This window comes from Pelodiscus sinensis, chromosome 17 (genome assembly GCF_052426305.1).
Source record: "Pelodiscus sinensis isolate ZL-2025 chromosome 17, ASM5242630v1, whole genome shotgun sequence".
NCBI lineage: Eukaryota > Metazoa > Chordata > Testudines > Trionychidae > Pelodiscus > Pelodiscus sinensis.
Window position 1 is genome coordinate 13,749,775 of NC_143068.1, and position 22,292 is coordinate 13,772,066.

The window sequence follows — 22,292 nt, forward strand, 5'->3', positions numbered from 1 at the left end:
GGGGTTTTCCCATGTGGTTTCAGGTTATACACTTGGTGGCTGGAGCACTGGAGACTCAGCTGGGCCCCTCTGCTAGCCACCCTCCAGTACCTGATTCAGTTAAGCTGGGCATCCCTAAGGTGGAGGAAGAGAGGGTCAGCCCCCACTGTTTGAGGAGGAACACTCTGCCCAGGCCTCTTCATCATCATTGCCAGAGGCCATAGTGGCACTTTTTCCAGTGGTCCCACAGGATGACAATAGAGCTCACAACGTCTTTTTAAAAGGGTGGCCATGAACTTGCACTTCCAAGCAGAAGAGGTGGAGGCATCCAGGGATACCCTATATGGGGTACTGGGCCAAATGGCTGTGGTCACCTTACTCCTGCCTGAGGGGATCGCCAAGATTGCCAAGTCATTGTGACAGACACATTCCTCGATCCCCTCAATCTCAAAAAGCGGAATGCAAATACTCATGGCTTTTGGCTGGGAGGATGTATCTGTATAGACATCATGCCCTGAATTTACTCATAAATCAGAGAGAGAGACTGGGTCAACCCATTCTTATCCAGAGGAATTAAGACTCGAGACACCTCAATCTTTTTGGACATAGACTTTATTCCTTCATAAGATTCTAACTGCATGTGGCCAACCACCAGGCTCTGATTTCTTGGTATGACTTAAACATGTGGCAGGCAATGTCCAAGGTTTAGTTCTTATTGCCAGATAACACCAGAAAGGAGCTCTGGGCTCTTACCAATGAGGGTCTCAATGGCTAGGACAGTGCTGCAAGCAGCTTCTCATATGGTGTACTCTGCAGCATGCTCTATGGCATCAGCAATGTCCATGTGCAGGCCAGATGGCTACTCCTGTAGGCTTGTCCATGAAGTCCCAGCATCTCATCCAGGACCTCCCATTCTATGGGGTGACCCTGTATGCAAAACACACAGACACAAAACTGCATGGGCTTAAGGACTCCTGGACCACTCTAAAAGCCCTGGGGTTGTATGTCCCCAAGGCTGGGAGAGAGAAATTTTAAGCTCCTCTCTTCCCAACCAAGGGGATCCTAAACCAGACAGGACCGGTCTGCTGCTGCTAGCTCTCCTCTGAGTTCCTTGTAACTGCCAGCAATGATGCTTGGAGTCCAGGGGACATGCACCTGACCCCCAGCTGGACCTGCTGCAGAAGACATGGACAGGCGTTTTTCACCTGGCCCACAAGCTGCTGCATTGAGAGAGGGCTGAAATTGTCCTCTCTCCCCAGGGCAACCTGCATATTGAACCTCCTCATTCCCAACCCAGAACAATGATTTAATGAAGAAAGACATAACTTATTTGAGTTAAGGACCCAAGCAAAACCAGGTAAATCTTCTAGTTGGTTTATAATTGTGCAATTGATTGTAGACTTAGTTCTAAGTTACTACAATATTACAACATACTTTACTATATAAAATCATATGTTAACTTTAGAATCTGTTGAACTCTATGATACAAGCAGATATTTTCTTATCTCGGTAAGGCTTTCAACTATGTTACTGATATATTGAACACATTTTTGTTATACTTTTGTTTGATATTTGATAAATCCTTTTTTAGGTCATGTTTAAATAAGTCTGGCTCCAAGGTCTCTAAGGTATGCTTACTATTTCTTGCATGGAAATTTCACCTTAAGAGTGATATAATCTACTAGAATTTACAATACATTTTGTTCATTACAGCACTTTTCATACTTGAAATATCCTAATGTACTTTAGAAAACAATATTAAGTACAATTATATAAAAACATGGCACTTGGTAGATGCTCTGCAGTAGATCACAAGCATTCCTGTTTATGAAATCGCTCTTATTTAAAAATGACTGATAACCAAATCGCAAGGTTTTTTCCTAGCCATTTTTGAGAATGATCATGTACTGTTTAATTTGCAATTCCGTCTGGATATACAAGAGTGACTGGCACATCCAAAATTGGTATATTGCAGCATGTGCCCACCTTATTTCTTCACAGCAGTGCTATGTGTGGGTGTGATTTTATAGCTATTCAGTAATGCTGTTACCACCTCTAAGATAATGACTGATTTTATGTAACACTCATTAGTTAAGTATCAGAGGGGTAGCCGTGTTAGTCTGAATCTGCAAAAGCGATGAGGAGTCCTGTGGCACCTTATAGACTAACTGAAGTGTAGGAGCATAAGCTTTCGTGGGCAAAGACCCACTTCGTCAGATGCATGTAGTGGAAATTTCCAGAGGCAGGAATCTTCCTGGACACACAATTGCAGATCTAAAAGTAGCCATCCTGCAGCAAAAAAACTTCAGGACCAGACTTCAAAGAGAAACTGCTGAGCTACAGTTCATCTTTAAGTTTGACACAATCAACTCTGGATTAAACAAAGACTGTGAATGGCTTGCTAACTACAAAAGCAGCTTCTATTCTCTTGGAATTCACACCTCCAGATCAGCTGCTAGAAGTGGGCCTCATCCTCCTTGATTGGATCCACCTGGTCATCTCCAGCCTGATCCTGGCCTGCATATTTATTCCTGCCTCTGGAAATTTCCACTACATGCATCTGACGAAGTGGGTCTTTGCCCACGAAAGCTTATGCTCCTACACTTCAGTTAGTCTATAAGGTGCCACAGGACTCCTCATCACTCATTAGTTAGAATTCTCAAAACTCATGACAAATTTTACAAACTAATTTCTAAGTTCATGAACATTCAGAATATAGCAAACTGAGGTGTGAATCTACCCTGTGATAGTCTGTTGCAAACTGTCTCTGGAGTTATGACTAAAAGTTTCTTAGTGTACTTTGGTCTGCCTTAGTTTTGATCACCCCCTTTTCAAAACAACTAAAGAATGATTAGAGTGCATCAGTAGGGTCTTAATGATCAATTAGTATGCAGCAGGCTAGTGTGGAGTAGAATCACACCTTTCTCACGGTGAACTAAATGGTCATGTAGACAAGTCAAAGCATGGCATGCATATGCATATGCATATATATATACAGGGCTCAACAAACACACTCGCCCGCTCGCCCGTGGCGAGTAGATTTTACCAGCTGGCAAGTGCAGGGGCAGGCCAAAGCCCACACTATGGATGGTGTGGCCCCATCCGATCCGCCGGCCGGGGACATGGAAGTGCGGCGATTCTTGCCACTAGGCTGCCTGTGTGCAGCTCTGGCATGAGGAGACGGGGCGTGAGCCAGAGGGCGGGACGCCAGCAGACGCCAGGACGCTGGCATGATGTGGCTCTGCCGATTTTAAGGGGCCACGGTAGCTTGGCTCTGTCCGCGTGTCCCTGGGAGCTGGCTGCGGCGCAGTCAGGCGCCGCCCCATCCCGCCAGCTCCAGTCCTGCCACAGCCACAGCCCCCTCACTGGTGAGAGACTGCTCCCTGTCGACCGCACGGCTTGCTGTGCCCACCCCGCAGCCTTTTGTCTCTGCGCCGCCTGTTCCCCACACTGCCCCTGTGTCCCGCACCCTGCACCCCGGATCCCCTGCTCTCCCTCTTCCCTGCGACTCTCTGGCTTTGTGCTGCCCTTGCACCCTGCTCCCCCCCAATTCCTGCCCCCCCCAGCTCTGTGCTGCCTGTTCCCCGAACTTCCTCTAGACTCCGATCCCTCTGCCCCTCCCATTCCCTGAATCCCATTCCCCGTGCCTCCACCACACCCTGCTCCCCCCGATCCCTTCGTCCCTCTGGTTCTGTGCATCCTATTCCCCGCGCCACCCTTGTACCCTCCCACTGTTCCCTGCACCCCTCTGGCTCTGTGCTGTCCCTGCATCCTGCTCCCCCTGTGGGTCAGGAGTGAGGGGTGCTTGTCCATAGGGCGGAGCTTGACAGGGCAGGGAAAAGGCTATTGTGACCCAGCAGGGAGTGAAAGGGGGAATTCACTTGAAGCGCCTTTGCCTTTATGGGAAAAAAAGGGCAGACACCTGCAGGTGAGGGACCAGCACCAGAGGAGAGAGGCAGGGCAGTTGTGTAGAAGGAGGTGTTAGGAGAGGGGATGAAGAGAGGTAGCTCACATGATCAGAGTGGGGCTACTGGAGGAGTGGGCATGGGGGAGAGAAGGGCTGGTGGAGGGGGGCAGGTCTCAGGAAGGCTGAGGGCAGTGAGAAGGGCAGGAGTCAGGACAGCAGAGGAGGTGAGGGGTTGGGGGGCAGCAGGCACCAGGGGAGCTGATGGAACAAGGGGAGAAGACATGGCAGCAGAGGGAAAAGGTAGAGGTTTATAAGTTATTTATTAATAACTTGGATGATATTTGTTAATAACTTATTAGTAATTACTGTTCTTATTCTTAGTAGGAATTTATGCCATTAAAAAAGCACTTTTTGGTGGGGGAGGGTGGCTAGTCCCTTTTTTGTCTGGTGAGTAGAGTTTTCCATAATTTGTCAAGCCCTGTGTATATATATAAAATGGGATCATTTAATTATTGATTGAGGTTCATTCTTCCATGCTATGCATAGCAACACTATTCAGCAGTTTAAAATATACTAGGGCTGCCAATTTACATGTGTTAATGCCTACAATTAATGCAGGGCAGGATTAATGTGTTAATTTTTTAACATGTTAATCACAGATGTTAATGCTACACTGCCCCTTTGAAGTGCCAAGTGAAGCACAACATGGAGTCTACAGCTGGCCTCGGGCTCCACTGCCCCTTTGAAATGCTCGGAGGCAGTGTTTCAAAGGGGCAAGCATTTCACAGCTGGAGTCCCCAGCTGACCCTGGGAAAGTGCCATGTGGAAACGGAGTTAACTGGGGACTCCCCAGCTGATCCTGGGTTCTAGAGAAATGTCGCGGGGAGCGCGGGATCAGCTGTGGAGTGGCTGCCCCTTTAAAATGCAATCTCTGGTGTTTCAAAGGGGCAGCTGGGGACTGCCCAGCTGATCCTGGGCTCTGTGCGGCAGTAAAACCTGGGGTCAGTTGGGGAGTGCTCAGCTGACCGTGGGCTCCACTGCCCCTTTGAAATCCGCGGAGGCTGCATTTTAAAAGGGCAGCTGCCATGGAGCCCGGGGTCAGCTGGGGAGTCTTCAGCTGACCCCGGGTTCTGCTGAAATGCAGCATGGAATGCCTTGTGCTGCCCCTTAGAAACACCACCCCTGCGCTTCAAAGGGGCAGCACTACATGGAGCCAGGGGTCAGCTGGAGACTGCAGCTGATCCTGGGCTCCATACAGCGCTGCCCCATTGAAACGCTGTGGTGGCGTTGCAAAGGAGAGGCACAGGTGATTAGTCGTGATTAAGTTTTTTAATTGCTTGGCAGCCCTAAAAGATACATTATCTAGATCAAAGTATTATTAAATGTATGTGAGAATAGGTAGGAAAACACATTACTCAAATGAAATTTGGCCATGACACAGGAAGCAACAGTGTAATTCTTCTTCGAGGAGTGTTCTTGTGGGCGATCCACTGTAGGTGTCTTGACACTCCTGCACTTGAAACTTCAACTTTTTAGCAGCAGTATTCTCTCCAGGTGCTGGCGCACAGATGCGGCACTGCCTGCACTGCTGCGCATGTGCTGATGCACACACACTTCCACCGTGTCTCAGATCTTCTCAACCACTCCCATTTTAGTCAGAATACAGTAGTGCTCTCTATTAGATCCTAGATAGTGTACTTCTGCTAGTAATTACTGTTCGATAGTTTAGCTCCTATTCCTGTTCATGGATTCCCTTCCCCAAATTAATTGTTAGTTTAAAATTTTTTTTAAAAAAATCTCTTGTTCATAGTTGTTAGAATAGAGTAGGCGTTCATGCCCTTTTCTTGGCACGCAGTCCGGCCTCCTGCCAGTTCCTCTAGACCGCCTCAGGCTGCAGACACTTGGAACTGTGCTCTTCACCTCAGTTGTGGGACTAGACTTGCTCTAGTTACCCTCTGTATATATTCCAACCTTCTGTTCCTTCCACACTCCGCCCCGTTAGTTTTCTTAACAAAAAAAAAGAGAGAGACTTAACACAGTTGTTACCCTCCTACGTCCCCCTCAGCTGTTTTCCCCGATTCTGCTCCTTGTACATAGTTGCAGCTTTTAAAAACAAAACAAAGAAGAAAAGAGGAAAACCAGAGAAATAGACTTTTTTTCTGTTGATATAAAGAACTGATTTAGACCTCACTTACACACGGAATAAACTTACCATGTCAGCGGCTACCGTCTTTAAGAAATGCGGCTCTTGCTGGGAGGCAATGCCAGCCTCTGATGGGTACTCTGAGTGCATCAGATGTCTGGGTGAATCTCATGTTTCCCAGAAATGTGCTCATTGCACTAAACTTACCTCCAGTGCTAGGAAAGATAGAGAAGCGCCTCCAAATGCTCCTCTTCGATAAAGCCCTGCAGCCACAACGTACTGCGACTGAGGAACAGCCCTCCAAACAATGGGCTTCATCCACCACTACTGGCATGCATAAGAAACCCAGGCTTTCCCCTACCAGATCTCTGCCGACTGCCTGACACGGCAGGGAGAGCCAGGGGGACAGACTGGGAACGTCTGGCATCACAAAGCCACATCCCACAATCTCAGTGGCACACAAGCCAAAACGGCCACGGGAGCCTGCACAGACCACAGCATCCCAGGTAGCACTGGCTCCGCCTGTACTGCTGCCACTGGCACTGAGCTCTGAGCCAACAGTAAGGGCTTCCCCGGAGCCAGATATCGCGGCGCTGGCACCCTCACCACCTTTAAATCACTGTGTGGTGCCGGAGCACACGGTGCCGACACAACCGACCCCCACCACCACGTCACCGACTGCTGCGGTGCCTGAGCTGCCAGCACCAGCTAGTGCTTCAGCTCGCACCTCTAGAGTGGGAGCAGCGAGCCCCGCTCCTCTTATCTCACTGCACCGGAGCTGCTCTCGCTCCCTTCTCTTCTCTCCGGCACTGTCACCATCTCCTCCGGCATCGCGCTCCCCACACTACTGTTCTGGCCGCCTCAGGTCTCCGCATCCTTCCTCCAGACTGCCATCCTCATTCCTGGCTGCTGGACCCTCTCACCAAAGACATAATTACAGGCAACTCTCTCCCGCTCCTGCCTCTTCCAGGGCATCATACAACCGCTTCCATTCGCCCTGCTCTCCACACCATCATCGATACCGCTCGCATTCTTACTGTCCGGACAGACGCTCACCTCTGGACAGTCTATATCAGGCATGTCCAAAGTCCGGCCCGCGGGCCAATTGCGGCCCGTGTTCCGGTTTAAAACAGCCCCACAGGTAATTTGGCAATATCTATCTTTTATGGCCCCCAACGAATCCATATGTATTGAGATGAATACATTGTAAAATCTCAGTTAATGTCAGTTGGTCTAAATCAGTTATAAATATATTTGGACACAACATGTATACTTGGTGTTATGTTCCTGTTCTTATTTTTTTAACTTAAAAGTTGACAGACAACCTTTATTACCAATAATATGTAATGTACTTTACAATGTTCCTGACATATATTTCAGCTTCCTGGATTTTTTTTCATCTGGCCTTCAGATATGAAAGGCAGAGTGATTTAACACCTGTTTAGATTTGTCATCCATGTGACGAAATGAAAAGTATGCCGTTTGCAATAAACTTTGCATAAAATAGTTAATTTGCATTTAATTTTAATGGTTCAAAGAATGTCAGCAAAATGGTCGGCCCTCACGCATGTTCACTTCATCAAATCTGGCCCTCTTTGAAAAAAGTTTGGACACTCCTGGTCTATATCATCACGATGACCGCTACTCACGAGACTTTCGCAGCAAGTACTCCTACCGCTCATGGTCTGCCTACGACTATGTTTCATCTAGGCTCTCCCCAACTCCAGCTCCCCTCAGCCCTCCAGAACATTCAGCTTCTCCATTTCAGCCTCAATCGGAACCAGAGCACACTCCCTTTGCGGACCAGCCAACTGGGGTCTCCCCAATGGATTCCTCCCCGCCAGACGAAGCATTCATTCCAGACGAGAGTTCTCCAGCAGATGACCTCTGTCAGTTTCAGGAGTTGTTCGAACGAGTAGCGATCACCCAGGAAATACCATTGCAGGAACTCAAGGACAAGCAACACAAACTCTTCAGAAACCTCCAGCCGCAGCACAGGTCGCGCCTGGCCATTCCCCTCGATGAGGGCATCTTGGAAATTGCCGATGAAATATGGCATGTTCCGGCCTCCACTCTACCGATGAACAAACGGGCCGACAGAAAATATTTTGTGCCCCTAAAGGGCATGGAATTCCACTTTGCCCATCCCCAACCAAATTCCAAATTGTTGATGCAGCCCAAGAGAGAGCTAAAGCCCCACACTTTAAACAACAGGGCTCCGACAAAAAGATGAAGAGGCTGGACCTTCTGGGCAGGAAGGTCTACACATCAGCAACGCTGCTCCTTACAATCGCCAATTACTTGGTGCACCTATCCAATCACATCTTCGACACTTTTTCACGCCTGACTCCTCTCATGGACCTCTTACTAGATTCAAAGAAATCTATTCTGAAATCAGTCATCCAACAGGGCTATACATCAGCGAGAACATCCCTTCAAATGGCCATGGACGTTGCTGACACTGCCGCACACTCTACTGCCATCGTTATGTGGAGAGCCTCTTACCTTCAAGCAGCGGGAGTCCCAAAAGAGCTTCAGAGCAGGGTCGAGGACTTAACTCTCAACAAAGACAAGCTTTTCACGGAAAATACGGACACAATCCTACACTCTTCTAAAGACTCCAGAACAATTCTCTGAACACTGGGGATGTATACACGTAGATACAACTACTCCTACATTAGACACCAATGGCAGCAGCAACACTAGCAGCAGAGGGGTTTCGATAACCAACGTTCACGCCAGAGGCCCCAGCAACTCCACAATGTAAACATCAGGACAAACATGGCTCCCAGTAACAAGCAGCAAGTTTGATTCTCTACATTGTAAACGGCAGGACAAACATGGCTCCCAACAACAAGCAGCAAGTTTGATGCCTTGGTCAGGGACGAGCAAATAGTCACAGGCAGCACCGCGGATCATCTTACCCAATTCTTTCACCACCGGTTGAGGCCCTTCTTCCACCAATGGGCCAAAATCACCACAGACAGATGGGTACTGGAAATTGTTTGAACGGGCTACCCCATTCCCTTCACCTCCATTCCACCCACCACCCCTCCCACTCCGTCCCTTTTCAGGGACCCCTCTCACGAGGTCCTCCTAGAAGCAGAAGTTGGCCGCTTTCTTTCTCTGGGTGCCATAGAGTCAATCCCAAATGAGTACAAGAACAGGGGCTTCTATTCACACTATTTTCTCACCCAGAAAAGGTCCGGAGGTTGACATCCCATCCTGGACCTCTGCTGTCTGAACAAATTCCTGCGGAAACAACTATTCGAAATGATCACCTTAGCTGCCACAATTCCTACATTGGATCAACAAGACTGGTTTGCCACCCTCGACCTCCAGGACACCTACTTTCATGTCCCTATCCATCCAGCCCACAGAAGGTTCTTACAGTTTGTCGTCGGAAAGGATAATTTCCAGTACAAAGTCCTTCCCTTCGGGCTTTCCTCAGCCCCTAGGGTATTTTCAAAAGTGCTAGCGGTAGTTGTGGCCTTCCTCCAATGACAAGAAGTAGTCACCTTCCTGTACCTGGACGATTGCCTACTCAAGGGTCCTTCTGCACTCGAGGTCTCTCATATGGTTCAACTCACCAGGCGAGCCTTCCTATCACTCGGACTCCTCCTCAACGACCAAAAGTCCATTTTGCACGCTACCCAGAATGTCGAGTTCATAGGGGCCCGCCTGGACTCTTTGGCAGGCAGAGCCTTTCTATCTCTGCAAAGATTTCAGGCTATCCAGGACCTTATCCACACCATTACCGTCAGTCCCACTGTCTCACTCATAACACGCCTGAGACTGATGGGATATATGGCTGCCACAACATATGTGGTCAAATACGCCAGACTACACTTTCGCGCCCTTCAATACTGGCTGACACTGGTCTACAACCACATCAGATACGACCTCCACAGGTCAGTAGCGCTTCCACCTTCCATTACGCAATCACTCCTGTGGTGGAACAGCCGCAAGAATCTCTTATCGGGGTACTTTTCCGTCAACAACAGCCCTTCCACCAAATTACGACAGACACTTCTCTGCTAGGATGGGGAGCACACATGGGGTCTCTCCAAGTGCAGGGCCAATGATCCCCACCAGGGCCGGCTCGAGCGATTTTGGGACCCCGAGTCCCAGGCGTGCAGCGCCACCCCTGGGGCGCCTGGCCCCACCTCCCGGGTGCACGGCGCATGCGTGGGCCCATCCCCGGGGCGCATGCGCTGCCCTGTCAGCCCAGCCACCGCCGATGGCGCGCAGCCCGGGGCCACCTGGGGCGGGCTGTGCCTGGCCGTGCAGGACCTGCTGCCGTGGGGGGAAGGGCGCTGCTGGCCAGTGCTGCAGGGGTTGACACGGCCCCTGCCCTGGGCAGCCGCTGCAGCCCACCGGGAGCCAGGCTCCTCCCATAGGTTGGAGCTCTGGGCAGCTGCCCGGCTAGCCCACCCCTTAGTCGGGCCTTGGTCCCCACAAGAAGCACAACTACATATAAACCTCTTAGAACTATGCGCCATCTTCAATGCCTGCAAATGCTTCCTCAACCACATCCAGAACACCACAGTGAGGATACTCATGGACAACTTCACAGCCATGTATTATGTGAATCACCAGGGTGGCACTCGCTCCCGTTCCTTATGCATGGAAGCTATCCTTTTCTGGAATTGGTGCATTCGCCACGGAATAACACCTACGGCATCTTACTTATCTGGGACCACAAACATGACCGCAGACTTCCTAAGCAGGCACTTTTATGTGAAACACAAGTGGGAAATGCATGAGGGAGTCCTACTCGACCTCTTCTGACGCTGGGGGACTCCCCGAGTAGATCTCTTCGCAACCTCCTGCAATGTGAAATGCCACAAGTACTGCATCAGGGCGGGCCTCGGCCATGCATCCCTGGGAGACACCTTTCTCATCAGTTGGCATGGACCCCTCCTCTATGCCTTCCCTCCCATACCACTGATCTCAAGGGTTCTTCAGAAGGTGAGGGCAGACAGGGCGAGGCTCATCCTCATAGTACTGGATTGGCCGCACCAGCACTGGTTCCCCTTTCTCCATAGTCTCTCTGCACGCCCACTGATTCACTTCCCGGCCCTCCCGAACCTTCTCACCCAGGACCGAGGACTCCTAGAACACCCCCAGATATACACTTTGAATCTCACAGCATGGTTCTTAACTGGTTGAACCCATCCGAATCCCTCTGTTTGGCACCAGTTCAGCATGTCCTCATACACAGTAGATGACAAACCACAAGTGGTTTTTAAGTGGCGTAGATTCACCTCCTGACTATGAAAACAATTTTCTTACTCACCTTAACATCGGCACGGAGGGTAGGCCATGATGGTTACGCCACCATTTACAATTTTCCGAAAGGATGGGGTAGTGCTGAGGCTGCACCCGAAATTCATTCCAATGATTGTATCCCATTTCCACGTCAACGAACCAATAATTCTACCAGTATTTTATCCAAAACCCTATGCCTCGCCACAGGAAGTGGCCCCGCATTCCCTAGATGCCCGAAGGGCCTTAGTCTTCTATATAGATCACACCAGACCCTTCAGATGTACGGACCACCTCTTTGTCTCCTTGGCACATAGATCAAAAGGACAACCGTTATTTTCCTAAGGATTTCAAACCTAATAACCTCATGCATAATGCAATGTTATGCAGTGAAACAGTTACCCCTTCCCGCCCAACCATTTGCCCACTCCACCAGGGCCATGGCGGCTTCGATGGCCTTCCTTAAAGGGGTCTCCCTCAAGGACATTTGTAGGACGGCCACCTGGTCATCACATGAGACCTTCACTAAGCATTACTCCTTGTCTCTGGGCACTCACCTGGATGGGGCGGTGGCAACTGCGGTGCTCTCCACAGCGGATAAATAGGGACTCCTTCTGTTCTGGCGACCACTGCTACGCAGTCACCCATAGTGGAGCACCTGTGGGGACATCAAAGAAGAAAGCAAAGTTACTCACCTTGGTGCAGTAACCGTCGTTCTTCAAGATGGTGTCCCCGCGGGTGCTCTACTACCCGCCCTCCTCCCCGCTTCGGAGTCCGCTTTTTCCTGTGTCTTACAGACTCTGAGGCGATCTTGAGGAACTGGCGGGAGGCTGGACCGTGTGCCAAGAAAAGAGCGCAAATGCCGCGAGCCCCACGGCACATGCATGGTCCGGCTGGATACTACTTTTGACAAGCCTCCGTCTGCGGCGCTGGGGCAAGCCCAATACCCCCATAGTGGAGCACCCGCGGGGACACCATCTCGAAGAACGACAGTTACTGCACCAAGGTGAGTAACTTCGCTTTTTTCACCAAAAGTGTCATCTGGACACCAGTGCAATATGGCTCCACTCCTTGGACATTCGGCAGGTGATTGCCTTTTACCTAGATAGAACAAAGTAGTTCAGGCGTTCTCCCAGACTATTCATTTCCATAGCAGATCTTTCCAAAGGCCACGCAATCTCAAAACAGAGACTTTCAAAATGGATAACAAATCGTATTAAAAATTACTATAAGTGCCATTACCAGCCCAGTTGTGGGCACACTCCAGTAGAGCAATGACCACCTCTACGGCCTTTCTACACAGCGTGTCCCTCAAGGACTTTTGTAGAGCAGCAACATGGGCCTCTAAACACACATTTACAAAATGTTATGCTATAGACACTTACACTTCACAGCATACCACGTTTGGGGAGGCGGTCCTTGCCACCATTCACCAATCAGGTCCGAAGCCCCTCTTTCCAGATGCTTAGAGTACTGCTCCATAATCACCCACAGTGGAGCACCTACAGGGACACTCCTTAAAGAAGAAAAGGGAGGTTACTCACCTTGTGCAGTAACTGCTGTTCTTTGAGATGGGTGTCCCTGTTGGCACTCCACAACCATCCCTCCTCCCCTCTGTTTTGGAGCTGGAACATCACTCCATGATAAAGAAGGAACTGAGGGACAGTTGATGGCACACGTGCGTCAGCACATTAATTGCAGCACACGGGGGGTAGGGTACTGCTGCTAAAAAGTTCTGATTTCAAGCACAGGAGCACCGAGACATGGAGGCTATGTCTATACTCACAGCTTCTTGCACGATAAATATGCAAATGAGGCTAAGCGTGGAATATCGCCGAGCCTCATTTGCATACCTCATGAGCCGCCATTTTTGCAGAAGAGGCTCCTGCTCAAGAAGGAGCTGTCTACACTGTCCCTTCTTGCGCAAGAAAAACCCTCTTGCGCAATGCCGTTATTCCTGAAAATAATCGGCATAACGGCATTGCGCAAGAGGGTTTTTCTTGCGCAAAAAGGGGCAGTGTAGACAGCTCCTTCTGGCAGATGAGCCTGTTCTGCAAAAATGGTGGCTCATAAGGTATGCAAATGAGGCTGGCGATAGTCCACACTTAGCCTCATTTGCATATTTCTCGCACAAGAAGCCACGAATGTAAACATAGCCCTACAGTGGAGCACCCACAGGGACATCCATCTCGAAGAACACCAGTTACTGCACAAGGTGAGTAACCTCCATTTTTTGGAATAAGTACCACAAGATTTTTCAGGGCCACAGATGATAAAAACTTGTGTTTTACATTTCCAGCAACCCCTGATCTCTAATATCATATTTGAATATTGTAAATTATTATTATTGAGATTTAGAGTTAAAAGCAATTAATTTGTCACCTTTGCTTGTCTTGAAGAGCTTCCTGATGTATTGATGACTATAGATGAACATGTTTTGAATATGACTTGTTTAATTCTTCTTGTATAGGGAAAAGTTCAGAATACAAGCTTTAAACATGTAAAAACTACAGCTATGCTTAATATAACTACAGGACATATAGTGTAAGTATCTAGTCAATTTATCTGAAAATGTTTTAATTATTCAACTATATTAAGAATATTTCATGATTCACTAACTGAAGTTTTATCTCCATCTGCTTTGACAGGGATGATGTCTACAATTTTAACTTAAGTGGATTTGATGAACCTACAATAAAGCTTGGTGTAAGATTCCGGTAGTTTTTGTTTATGCAAACTTAGGAACCTTTTAATTCATGTCTGCAGGATCCACATGCAGGAGTTAGAGCACAGAACTGTGGTTCACACTGCTTTTCTGATCTTTGTAGTCCAAACTGTAGGGCAATGTAAACAAACCCTGAGAGACTCTCCCTAGAATACCCGATAACACAGTTTTGCTCCCACATTCTGGGTTAATGCTTAAACATAGAATCATACAATCATGCAAGATTAGAGTTGGAAGTTGCTTCAGAAAGTCATCTAGTCCAACCCCTGCTCAAAGTAGTACCAATCCCCAACAAATCATCCCAATTAAGGCTTTGTTGAAAACATGTAAGGATGGAGATTCCACCACCTCCTAAGGTAATCAGTTCCAGAGCTTCACCACTCTCATAGTGAATAGTTTTTCCTAATATGCAACCTAGATCTCCCCAATGCAACTTGAGACCATTGCTTCTTGTTGTCATCTGCCATCACTGAGAACAGACTAGTACCACCCTCTTTGAAGTCTTCTATTAAATCCTCCCTCATCCTTCTGTTATGCAAACTAAAAAAGCCCCAATCCCTCAGCCTTTTCTAATAAGTCATGCACGCCAGCCCCCTAATGATTTTTTTTGCCCTCCACTACGCACTCTCCAGTTTGTTCACATCCCTTCTGTAGTGGGAGGTCCAAACCTTGATACAAAACTCCAGATGTGGCCTCACTAGCACCAAATAGAGAGGAATAATCACTTCCCTTGAACTGCTGGCAGTGTACCTACTAATGCAACTCAATATGTGATTAGCTTTCTTGACATCAAGAGTTATAAGGGGGAGCAACACCTCATCCTCAGTATATATTTTGTGGGTTTGGACATACTCTAAGCCTTTTGGAAGGGAGAAGAGTAGGCATTGGTTCCCTTAGGTCCATGAAATCTGACAGATCCATTCTCTGCCTTTTCTACTCTGCTACCAGCCCTATCTTAAGAAAAAACTATGAAGTAGTAGTATACAAGCCACACATCTGAAACATTTCCAAATGCAAAATGGAGAATATGGACCAATTTTTAAGAAAAAGATTAAATTATGCCTGTGAAAAGAGTAATAATTTATGTGAAATCTAGGAAGGTTGCACTAAACTATTCAAAGTGATTATGTGAAATATTCTTTGTCTAAATTAACCATTGTAAATACTGTGTGTGCGTGTGTGCGTGCGCGCGCATATCTATCTAGCTATCCATCTATTTATAAATAAAACTCCAGGGGTATTTTGTGCCAAAAAATAAAAATGTTGTAGCAAAATATAAAAATTCTGGGCACAATATTTTAAATTTCTGCAAAATGCTACACTTTACTTGTCAAAATAATGTGATCTAATGAGATATCACTCTGGTTTCAATTATTTCAGTAATTTAATTAAACTGCAATACAATGGATGGAGAATGGGAGTGGAGAGCATTAGAGGAAATCCCCAAACCTCTTTGCCTAACAGTAATATAGCTAGGTTTGACCCTTTATTTCTAGTTGTTAATCAACAAATGTATGCAGCCATATGCTCAGTGCTGCATCACAGCCAACTGACAAGCAATTGGGGGCTGGGGAACCATACTTGCAATTTATATTAGCTACAGAGCATCTTCAGAAAGGTCAGCAGCAAACAGTTCATGAAACAAATTTTAATAAGAAATTATTTCAGTCCAAAAAACTAGGCTAGTTCTAATCACTAATGCATCATAACCATTTATAAACCAAAAATTTCCTTTATACCACTCTGGCAATATTAAAAAGCCTTCAAACTTTTATCTGTTTTATACTCTTGAGGGTATTCTCAAAGACAGTGGGAGCAATTCATTAAGCAGGCAAGCTGCTACTGTGCTCTACCTGAAGATATGCAGCCTGCCTCACACCTAGCTCCTCAATAACACCCTGAAGCCCTTCTCCATGCCAAGTATGCTACAATAATGAGAGGGACAGTGTCTTGCATGACTGCTCTTGCAGTTTCCCTTAGGTTCCCTGTCTGAAACCATTTTTCTGTGAGAAATAAAAAAAAAAAAAATCTATGGAGACATGAATTTTGTGCATGTGCAATGATGCAGAATTTTCCTGGGAGTTTTATGCTTATAGATAGATATAAATAAAGATACATTTGCAGTTATTTCTAATTCATTTGTACTTACATTTAGGTTCAAGAATTGTATGTTGCCAATCTGAAAGCTTGTACAAATCCAACAGAAAAAATGTAAGCATGTTACACTATATTAAAATAATCAGAAAAAAATTGTCATTAAGGATGCTCATAATGAATAGTTCTGTTTGCATTCTCCAACATCCTTCTTTGCCAATGAAGAAAGCAAATTTAAATTCTTCTAATAGATATAGACAGGAAAAAACACTCTTGTCTCACTTTCGCTGTAAAGTGAGCTGTCTTAACTTCATCATTTATTTTCCTTTCTGCAACAGGTAAAGACAGCTCCAATGGCTTCCTCGGCTGCATTTTTTTACTGTTTTCCTTTGGCAAAATGCTCTGTAATCCTTTCGTTTTTCATCAGATTACTAGTTTAGTATATGATGTTTACTAATGAAGAAAACACTCCTCATGAAGCACTCTGGAAAGGCAACCTAATAGTTGCAGTGTGTCATCCTCATATTAGTAGAGATCGCTACAAGAAAATTCTAGTTGTGTGTCCTTGTTTGGCTCAAACTCAGAGGCTGCCCCATTAGATATTACAGTGAACTATGGTCTAAAAACTTGCTAAAAAGAGCTCGAATACATGTGCCTCATAATTCCCCTCCCACACACAGACATACCAATAACCCCAGCAGATGTCTTCCGTTTTGGATGTATTTATTAATGTGAATATCTCTTTGTTTAAGGAATCCCGATGAAAGCGAAAGTACCATACAGAAAAAAGTAGATAAAAAAGTAAGTTTCTTAAAACTGAGGGAAACTGATACTTGAAAGATCAAATTTTCAACATGGAAAATACTCCTTTTTTTCCCCTTAAAACAATGCAAAGTATTATAAAAATTCTAAGCCATCTTTCCACTCCAATGGTCCTATGCTTGAAATAAAGCAGCCTGAAGTTATTGAATGTAATAGTGAAAAGCCCTGTAAAGATAGTTTTACACTTGGGTTTGTAGCTCAAATTGCTTCTTCAAGCAGTACCACATACATTTAGGGAAAAAATGTATTATAATTCTAAATAGAATAAATGACTTGTAAGCATTTTGTTTCTTTGTTTTATAGAATAGAACTAATAAAAATAAGAAGCATCTCTTTAGTGACACTGACACAGAATTCAGAGGTGATGACAGCAAGACAGATATCAGCTGGCTACGAGAGTCTAGCAGAAAACCTAAACCCCAACTAATAGAGTATAGCAGAACTAAAAATCTGAAGAAATCCAAAAGTGTAGAAGCAAGTAAGAAACTAATTGTTGAACAGATTATACATTTAGGAATGGTGTTTCACTTAAATCGTTTTTTAATTATTTAATTATATTTGCCATGCATAAGGTTTTTGTGTTGCAGTGAGTCACAGTTCATGTTAAATGCACTTGTCCCTTGAGGGCAACCACTCTTGACTACCTCTCAGTTCCTCAGGTGTCAACTCTCTTGGGAAAAAACTTAAAAAATAACAAATAGTCTTGTAACACCTTAGGGTATGTCTACACTACAGAGTTTTGTCGGAAAAACAGCCGTTTTTCTGACAAAACTTGAGGAATGTCAACACTGCAATTGCGTTCTTTTGTAAATAAATCGAAAGAACCGAGGAGTTTTTGCAGTATTAGTAATCCTCATTGTATGAGGAAGAACGCCTTTTTGCAAAAGAGCTCTATCGAAAAAAGGGGTGTGTGGATGGGGAAGAGGGAGTTTTTTCAGAAGAAGAGGGAAGAGGAAAAACCACAGGTGCCCTGGTGGCCATTTTGTCCATAGCAATTACTGCTTATATGTGAGATGGATGCTATCTTGTGAAAAAGTGCATCACTTTTTCAATGCACGTTTGCAGTGTGGATGATCTCTTTTGCAAGAAGTTTTTTCGGAAAAAAACTTATTGTGCAAGAAGCCTGTAGTCTAGATATAGCCTTAGAGACTAACAAAATTTGTAGAGGGCATCATGGGCTTTCATGGTGTGACGGCGCGTTGGGGTCCCCCATCTCCTGCACCCCGAAATGGCACAAACAGACCGCACCAGCCGGTGGAGTAGAGGAAGTTTATTGCTTCTCCAGGGTACAGCACAGCACAGATGTAGTCTGGTCACAGAGCTGGGCTAGGATGCCTCAGGCCCCCTTGAGTTGGGGGGAGACTGGGCCCCTAAACTCCAGCTCCTCTCCCTAGGCTGTCTCCACCATGCTCCCCGACAGCCACCAACTCACTCACCCTCTTCCAGCCCTGCCCCCCAGCCAGGGCAGCATTCCACCTTCCTTTGTTCCTCTCCATGGGGGGTGGCTGGCCATACCCGTTTGCATAGTGACTCATCCTGTTTTGCTGGGTCGTGGTACCCACGGCAGCCAGTGGGGGTTACCCCAGAGCCAGCAGCATAGAAACCAGCCAGGTACCCCCACTACGTCACACATGGGCACAACCCACTTCTACAAATTTTGTTATTCTTTAAGGTGCTGCCACACTATTTGTTGTTTTTAATATTTTTTTCAGTTACAGACTAACATGGCTACCCCTCTGAAACTCTCTTGGGCAGAAACTGACAGTTTCTCCTTCCTGATCAAGGGGATTTTTAAAGACTGCACAGTTCCCTGCCTGCATTGTGATATTCCCAGCAATACAAACTACCTAAAAAGTCAGCATCTGTACTTTGCTTTTTCTCCATATGGTCTACCCAGTATTTTGCCCACATTTATAAGTTACCGCACACCTCTTTATAAGTGAGCATATTCCTTCAGGTGAAAGCATTACAGAGAAAACATAAAAACAATACAAGAAACGCACGTGTGCTGAAAAGCTTATCAGGGGTTACCCAGTTCCAACATTAGGCTCTTCTGGATGCCAATCTTTAGAACCCATTACTGGGTTTTCCTGTGGTTAAAAGTACATAATTTGTCTCAGATTCAGAACTAGAACAATCATGAATAGTTCAGTCTTTCCTTAGTATAGCTTGGGCTTTTGATCTTGGTCTCATGTAACAGGGGATAAGCAGATAATGGCTTACTTCTCAGGGTGTAGCTTCAAATGGCTGTGTTTTTTGTATAACTGGAGGTGAATATCATCACCTCCCCGTAGATATTCCACAGGAAAACCACTTAGCATGTTTTGTCCCAGAACTCCATTCTTGTCTGGCACCTTCTTTAAGATAATATTTTGAACCCCTAGGTGTCACATCTGTCTCTTTTCCTTGGTTGAGAGCTGACACATAGTCCTAGCCCACAATAATACGTTAAAATAGTAGACCTAAAAGATATTTAAACTTAATTAAATAAAATCTCCTGAAGATATAGCAGGAAATTGCCATTTCTGTCGGACACATTATATAATATGTTTTGTTCTGCTATATTCTATCAATTATAGGCTTTGAAATGTGCTTGTCCTCAGTATTTGTGAAGTATTTCTGAATTTTGAAAATAAAAAGTATTTATTTTGGACAAAACAATTTTTTGAAAAACTGTACTACTGTCCAAATAATAATCCAAAAGCAGTTTAATGCATTGATAAAGATATGTGGATACATAAATGATATCCTATTCTGTCAACTAAAAATTGTAGAAGGTTAGCATTTTTTTGGATATAAAACTAGTTTTCTAAATGCTACTGATTTTAACAGCAGATGTCTTCTCTGATTCTGCATGTCTGATGGAGAAATCTGAAGGGAGAAAAATAATACATAAAAAGGTAAAGTAAATTTTTCATTTAATTTTAATAGATACTTTAAATCTATTTTAACTGGCCATAGGAATTTTTAAAAATATTATATTACTGCATTGTTAACTTTCAACAAAATCCTTTCATATCATAGTAATTAAAAGTTGTTCTGACTGCTTCAGTAATACAATAGAGCCAGTTATAATCAGAGTTCCCTCTAAACTGTGAGGTAGCACTCCTTGCAGCTGCTTAATGAGCCCTGCCCAGCCAAGAGCTCAGGATTTGTGTCCCTACCAGCGGTGGGAAACTCACTGCTCTCTTCTCAGTAGAGAGCTGCTGCTGTTGCTGAAGGAGAAGTGCTTTCACCCCCCCCCCCCCCCCCCCGTGCACGATTTTGAGTCCCTGGCTTGGTGGGGCTCATTAAGCAGCTCCAGGGCTGTGCTCTTGCGTGACTTAGAGGGAACACTGGTTACAATTCCTAATGCTTGATAATACTGAGAGTTGGAATGATTATGGCATTTTGATGCTTGTATTTTGTGTTCTAAGGTGTTATATATCTTTTTTGGTAATAACTAGTTACTGGTTAATGACAAGATAAGCTATTGTATTTAAATTATTTACTTTTTTGGTGGTTGGTTTGTTAAGGTAGCTTTTCAACACAGAATTATTCACTGAATTATAGTATCTCTGAATTATTTGTGAGGCCTTGTCTACACTGGCATGTTTTGTCGCCAAAAAACCGCCGAGAACATATACACTACAATGCAACTTTTGTTGGAAAAACACCTAGTTTTGGCGACAAACTTCCAGCCCTGCAAAAGACTTATTTCTTTTCCCTTCCCTTTGTTGTTGACAAAGAGCCAGTGTGGATTCTGCTGTTTTGTTGAGAGAACTGACTTCCACTAGCATCCCACAGCGCCTGCTCTGATGACTGTTCTCAGTGTTTTTGATCTCTGCTGATTTGTTTTGTGATCTCTGCTGCCTGCAGGCATGCACCTCTCCTCTTTCAAAGCTCCAGGAAGTGTCTGACCGCTGAGTGAGCTGTTACCTTTGGGGAACAAAAAGAGCAAATAATTGGAATTCTCTCATTCTGTCCTGCTAGAAACATAGCAACAGACAGACTGCTGCTGCAGGGATAAGGCTGGAATGACTGCTGTGCTGCTTTGACATACTTTAGCACAGAGACTTCGCAGAACTACTCATGATGCTGCTCTAGTATCTGAGAATGGTGTGGGAGAACTTAAAGAGAAATCCAAGAAGCCCAGGGATCAATTCTACCTCCTCACAACATTGCTCTATGGGGTGCTTATCCGCATTTTTTTTACTCTCTGTCAACAGGGGAGCCAGCAATGTGGCTATGAAATGTCAACAATGGGAGTCAGAAAGGCTGTTCCCTACTCTGACACTCTGAACCCCCCTCCCCCCCCCCCCCCGAAAACAAACTGCGTCCCTGATAGCTGACCTCTCAGGCTAGGCAGGCCCACACAGACCTCCTTTTACCTTCCAGGACACAAGAATCAAATCATCATCTTAAAGGAGGGGATTTTATTAACAAAAGAAAAAAGAGATACTTGATAAAGCATTCTTGGATGCTAGGTGTTACATAGCGCCTGAGAAAAGAACAAATTAAAACAGAAAAAAATGGTATATCTGGGCTAAAGCTTAAATATGGTGAGTGGGGGAGGGAAGGCATGGATTTCCACTGAGTAGTTTAACCAAATGACCAAAGCAAAGAAAAATATCCTGATCATGACTAAATATATATTTTCCACTTATTTACTCATAATCCCTTTATGGTTCAGTCCACTTCCATGCTCTGAATTCCTGGAGGCGTGGTAGTCCTGCCTGGGTTGAAATCATTCCCTTTCCCCCAATTTTAGGCTTAAAAAACTCACCAAGAAAAACACAGCAGGTATATATTTACAATTTAAATTTCAGCACTATATCCCATTGGTTCTTCTGGCTCCCTGCCAACAACACCTTTAACTACCTGAATTTAACTCTTTAGTCATTGAGTTCTGGCCAGCACTGGGTAGGGCTTATTAAGTATCTGCATGTCCACACTATGCACACTATTGTGCAGCTTGGAGGGAACCTTGGTGCTGTACTGTAGGTGTCAGGTCATCCTGGCACCACAGATCACAGATTTTTTCCCTCAGTGGCTGGTTAGGCTGTGCACCATAGCTGTCTTGTGGCATTCACACCTTAGCATACTGCACATGGCCCAACCCTCCTCAATTCCTTCTTTACCATCCTCAGCTGCAGATGGAGTGCTGTTCTCATGCATCTAAAAGAAAAATTTAGAGATAGGTAGTTGAAAATCCCTTAAATAGTGTTTAACCAGTACCTGTTTCTTCTATCAAAAAAGAAAAAAATCCTTTGCATCAAGTGTAGTTCCGATTGACTCCCTCCACCCACATAGAAAATAGTTTAGTTGTGATTGTTTCCCCCTTTTTGTTTGGGGCACTCCACCAATTCACTGAA

The 22,292-nt window shown here is 45.5% G+C and overlaps 1 protein-coding gene across 2 annotated transcripts in view; it reads left to right on the forward strand.

Annotated features, from left to right (window-relative positions):
• SYCP2 (synaptonemal complex protein 2) overlaps window positions 1–22,292 on the forward strand; it is a 137,174-nt gene that overhangs the window by 73,116 nt on the left and 41,766 nt on the right. Inside the window, exons 25-31 of one of the 2 annotated variants that reach the window (XM_075901108.2) lie at window positions 1,571–1,607; window positions 13,768–13,841; window positions 13,946–14,003; window positions 16,178–16,233; window positions 16,869–16,917; window positions 17,242–17,416; window positions 19,771–19,838. In XM_075901108.2, coding sequence (XP_075757223.2) covers window positions 1,571–1,607; window positions 13,768–13,841; window positions 13,946–14,003; window positions 16,178–16,233; window positions 16,869–16,917; window positions 17,242–17,416; window positions 19,771–19,838 — 517 coding nt within the window. The remainder of the gene's footprint in view (window positions 1–1,570; window positions 1,608–13,767; window positions 13,842–13,945; window positions 14,004–16,177; window positions 16,234–16,868; window positions 16,918–17,241; window positions 17,417–19,770; window positions 19,839–22,292) is intronic. The other variant, XM_075901109.2, reaches the window with a different exon arrangement.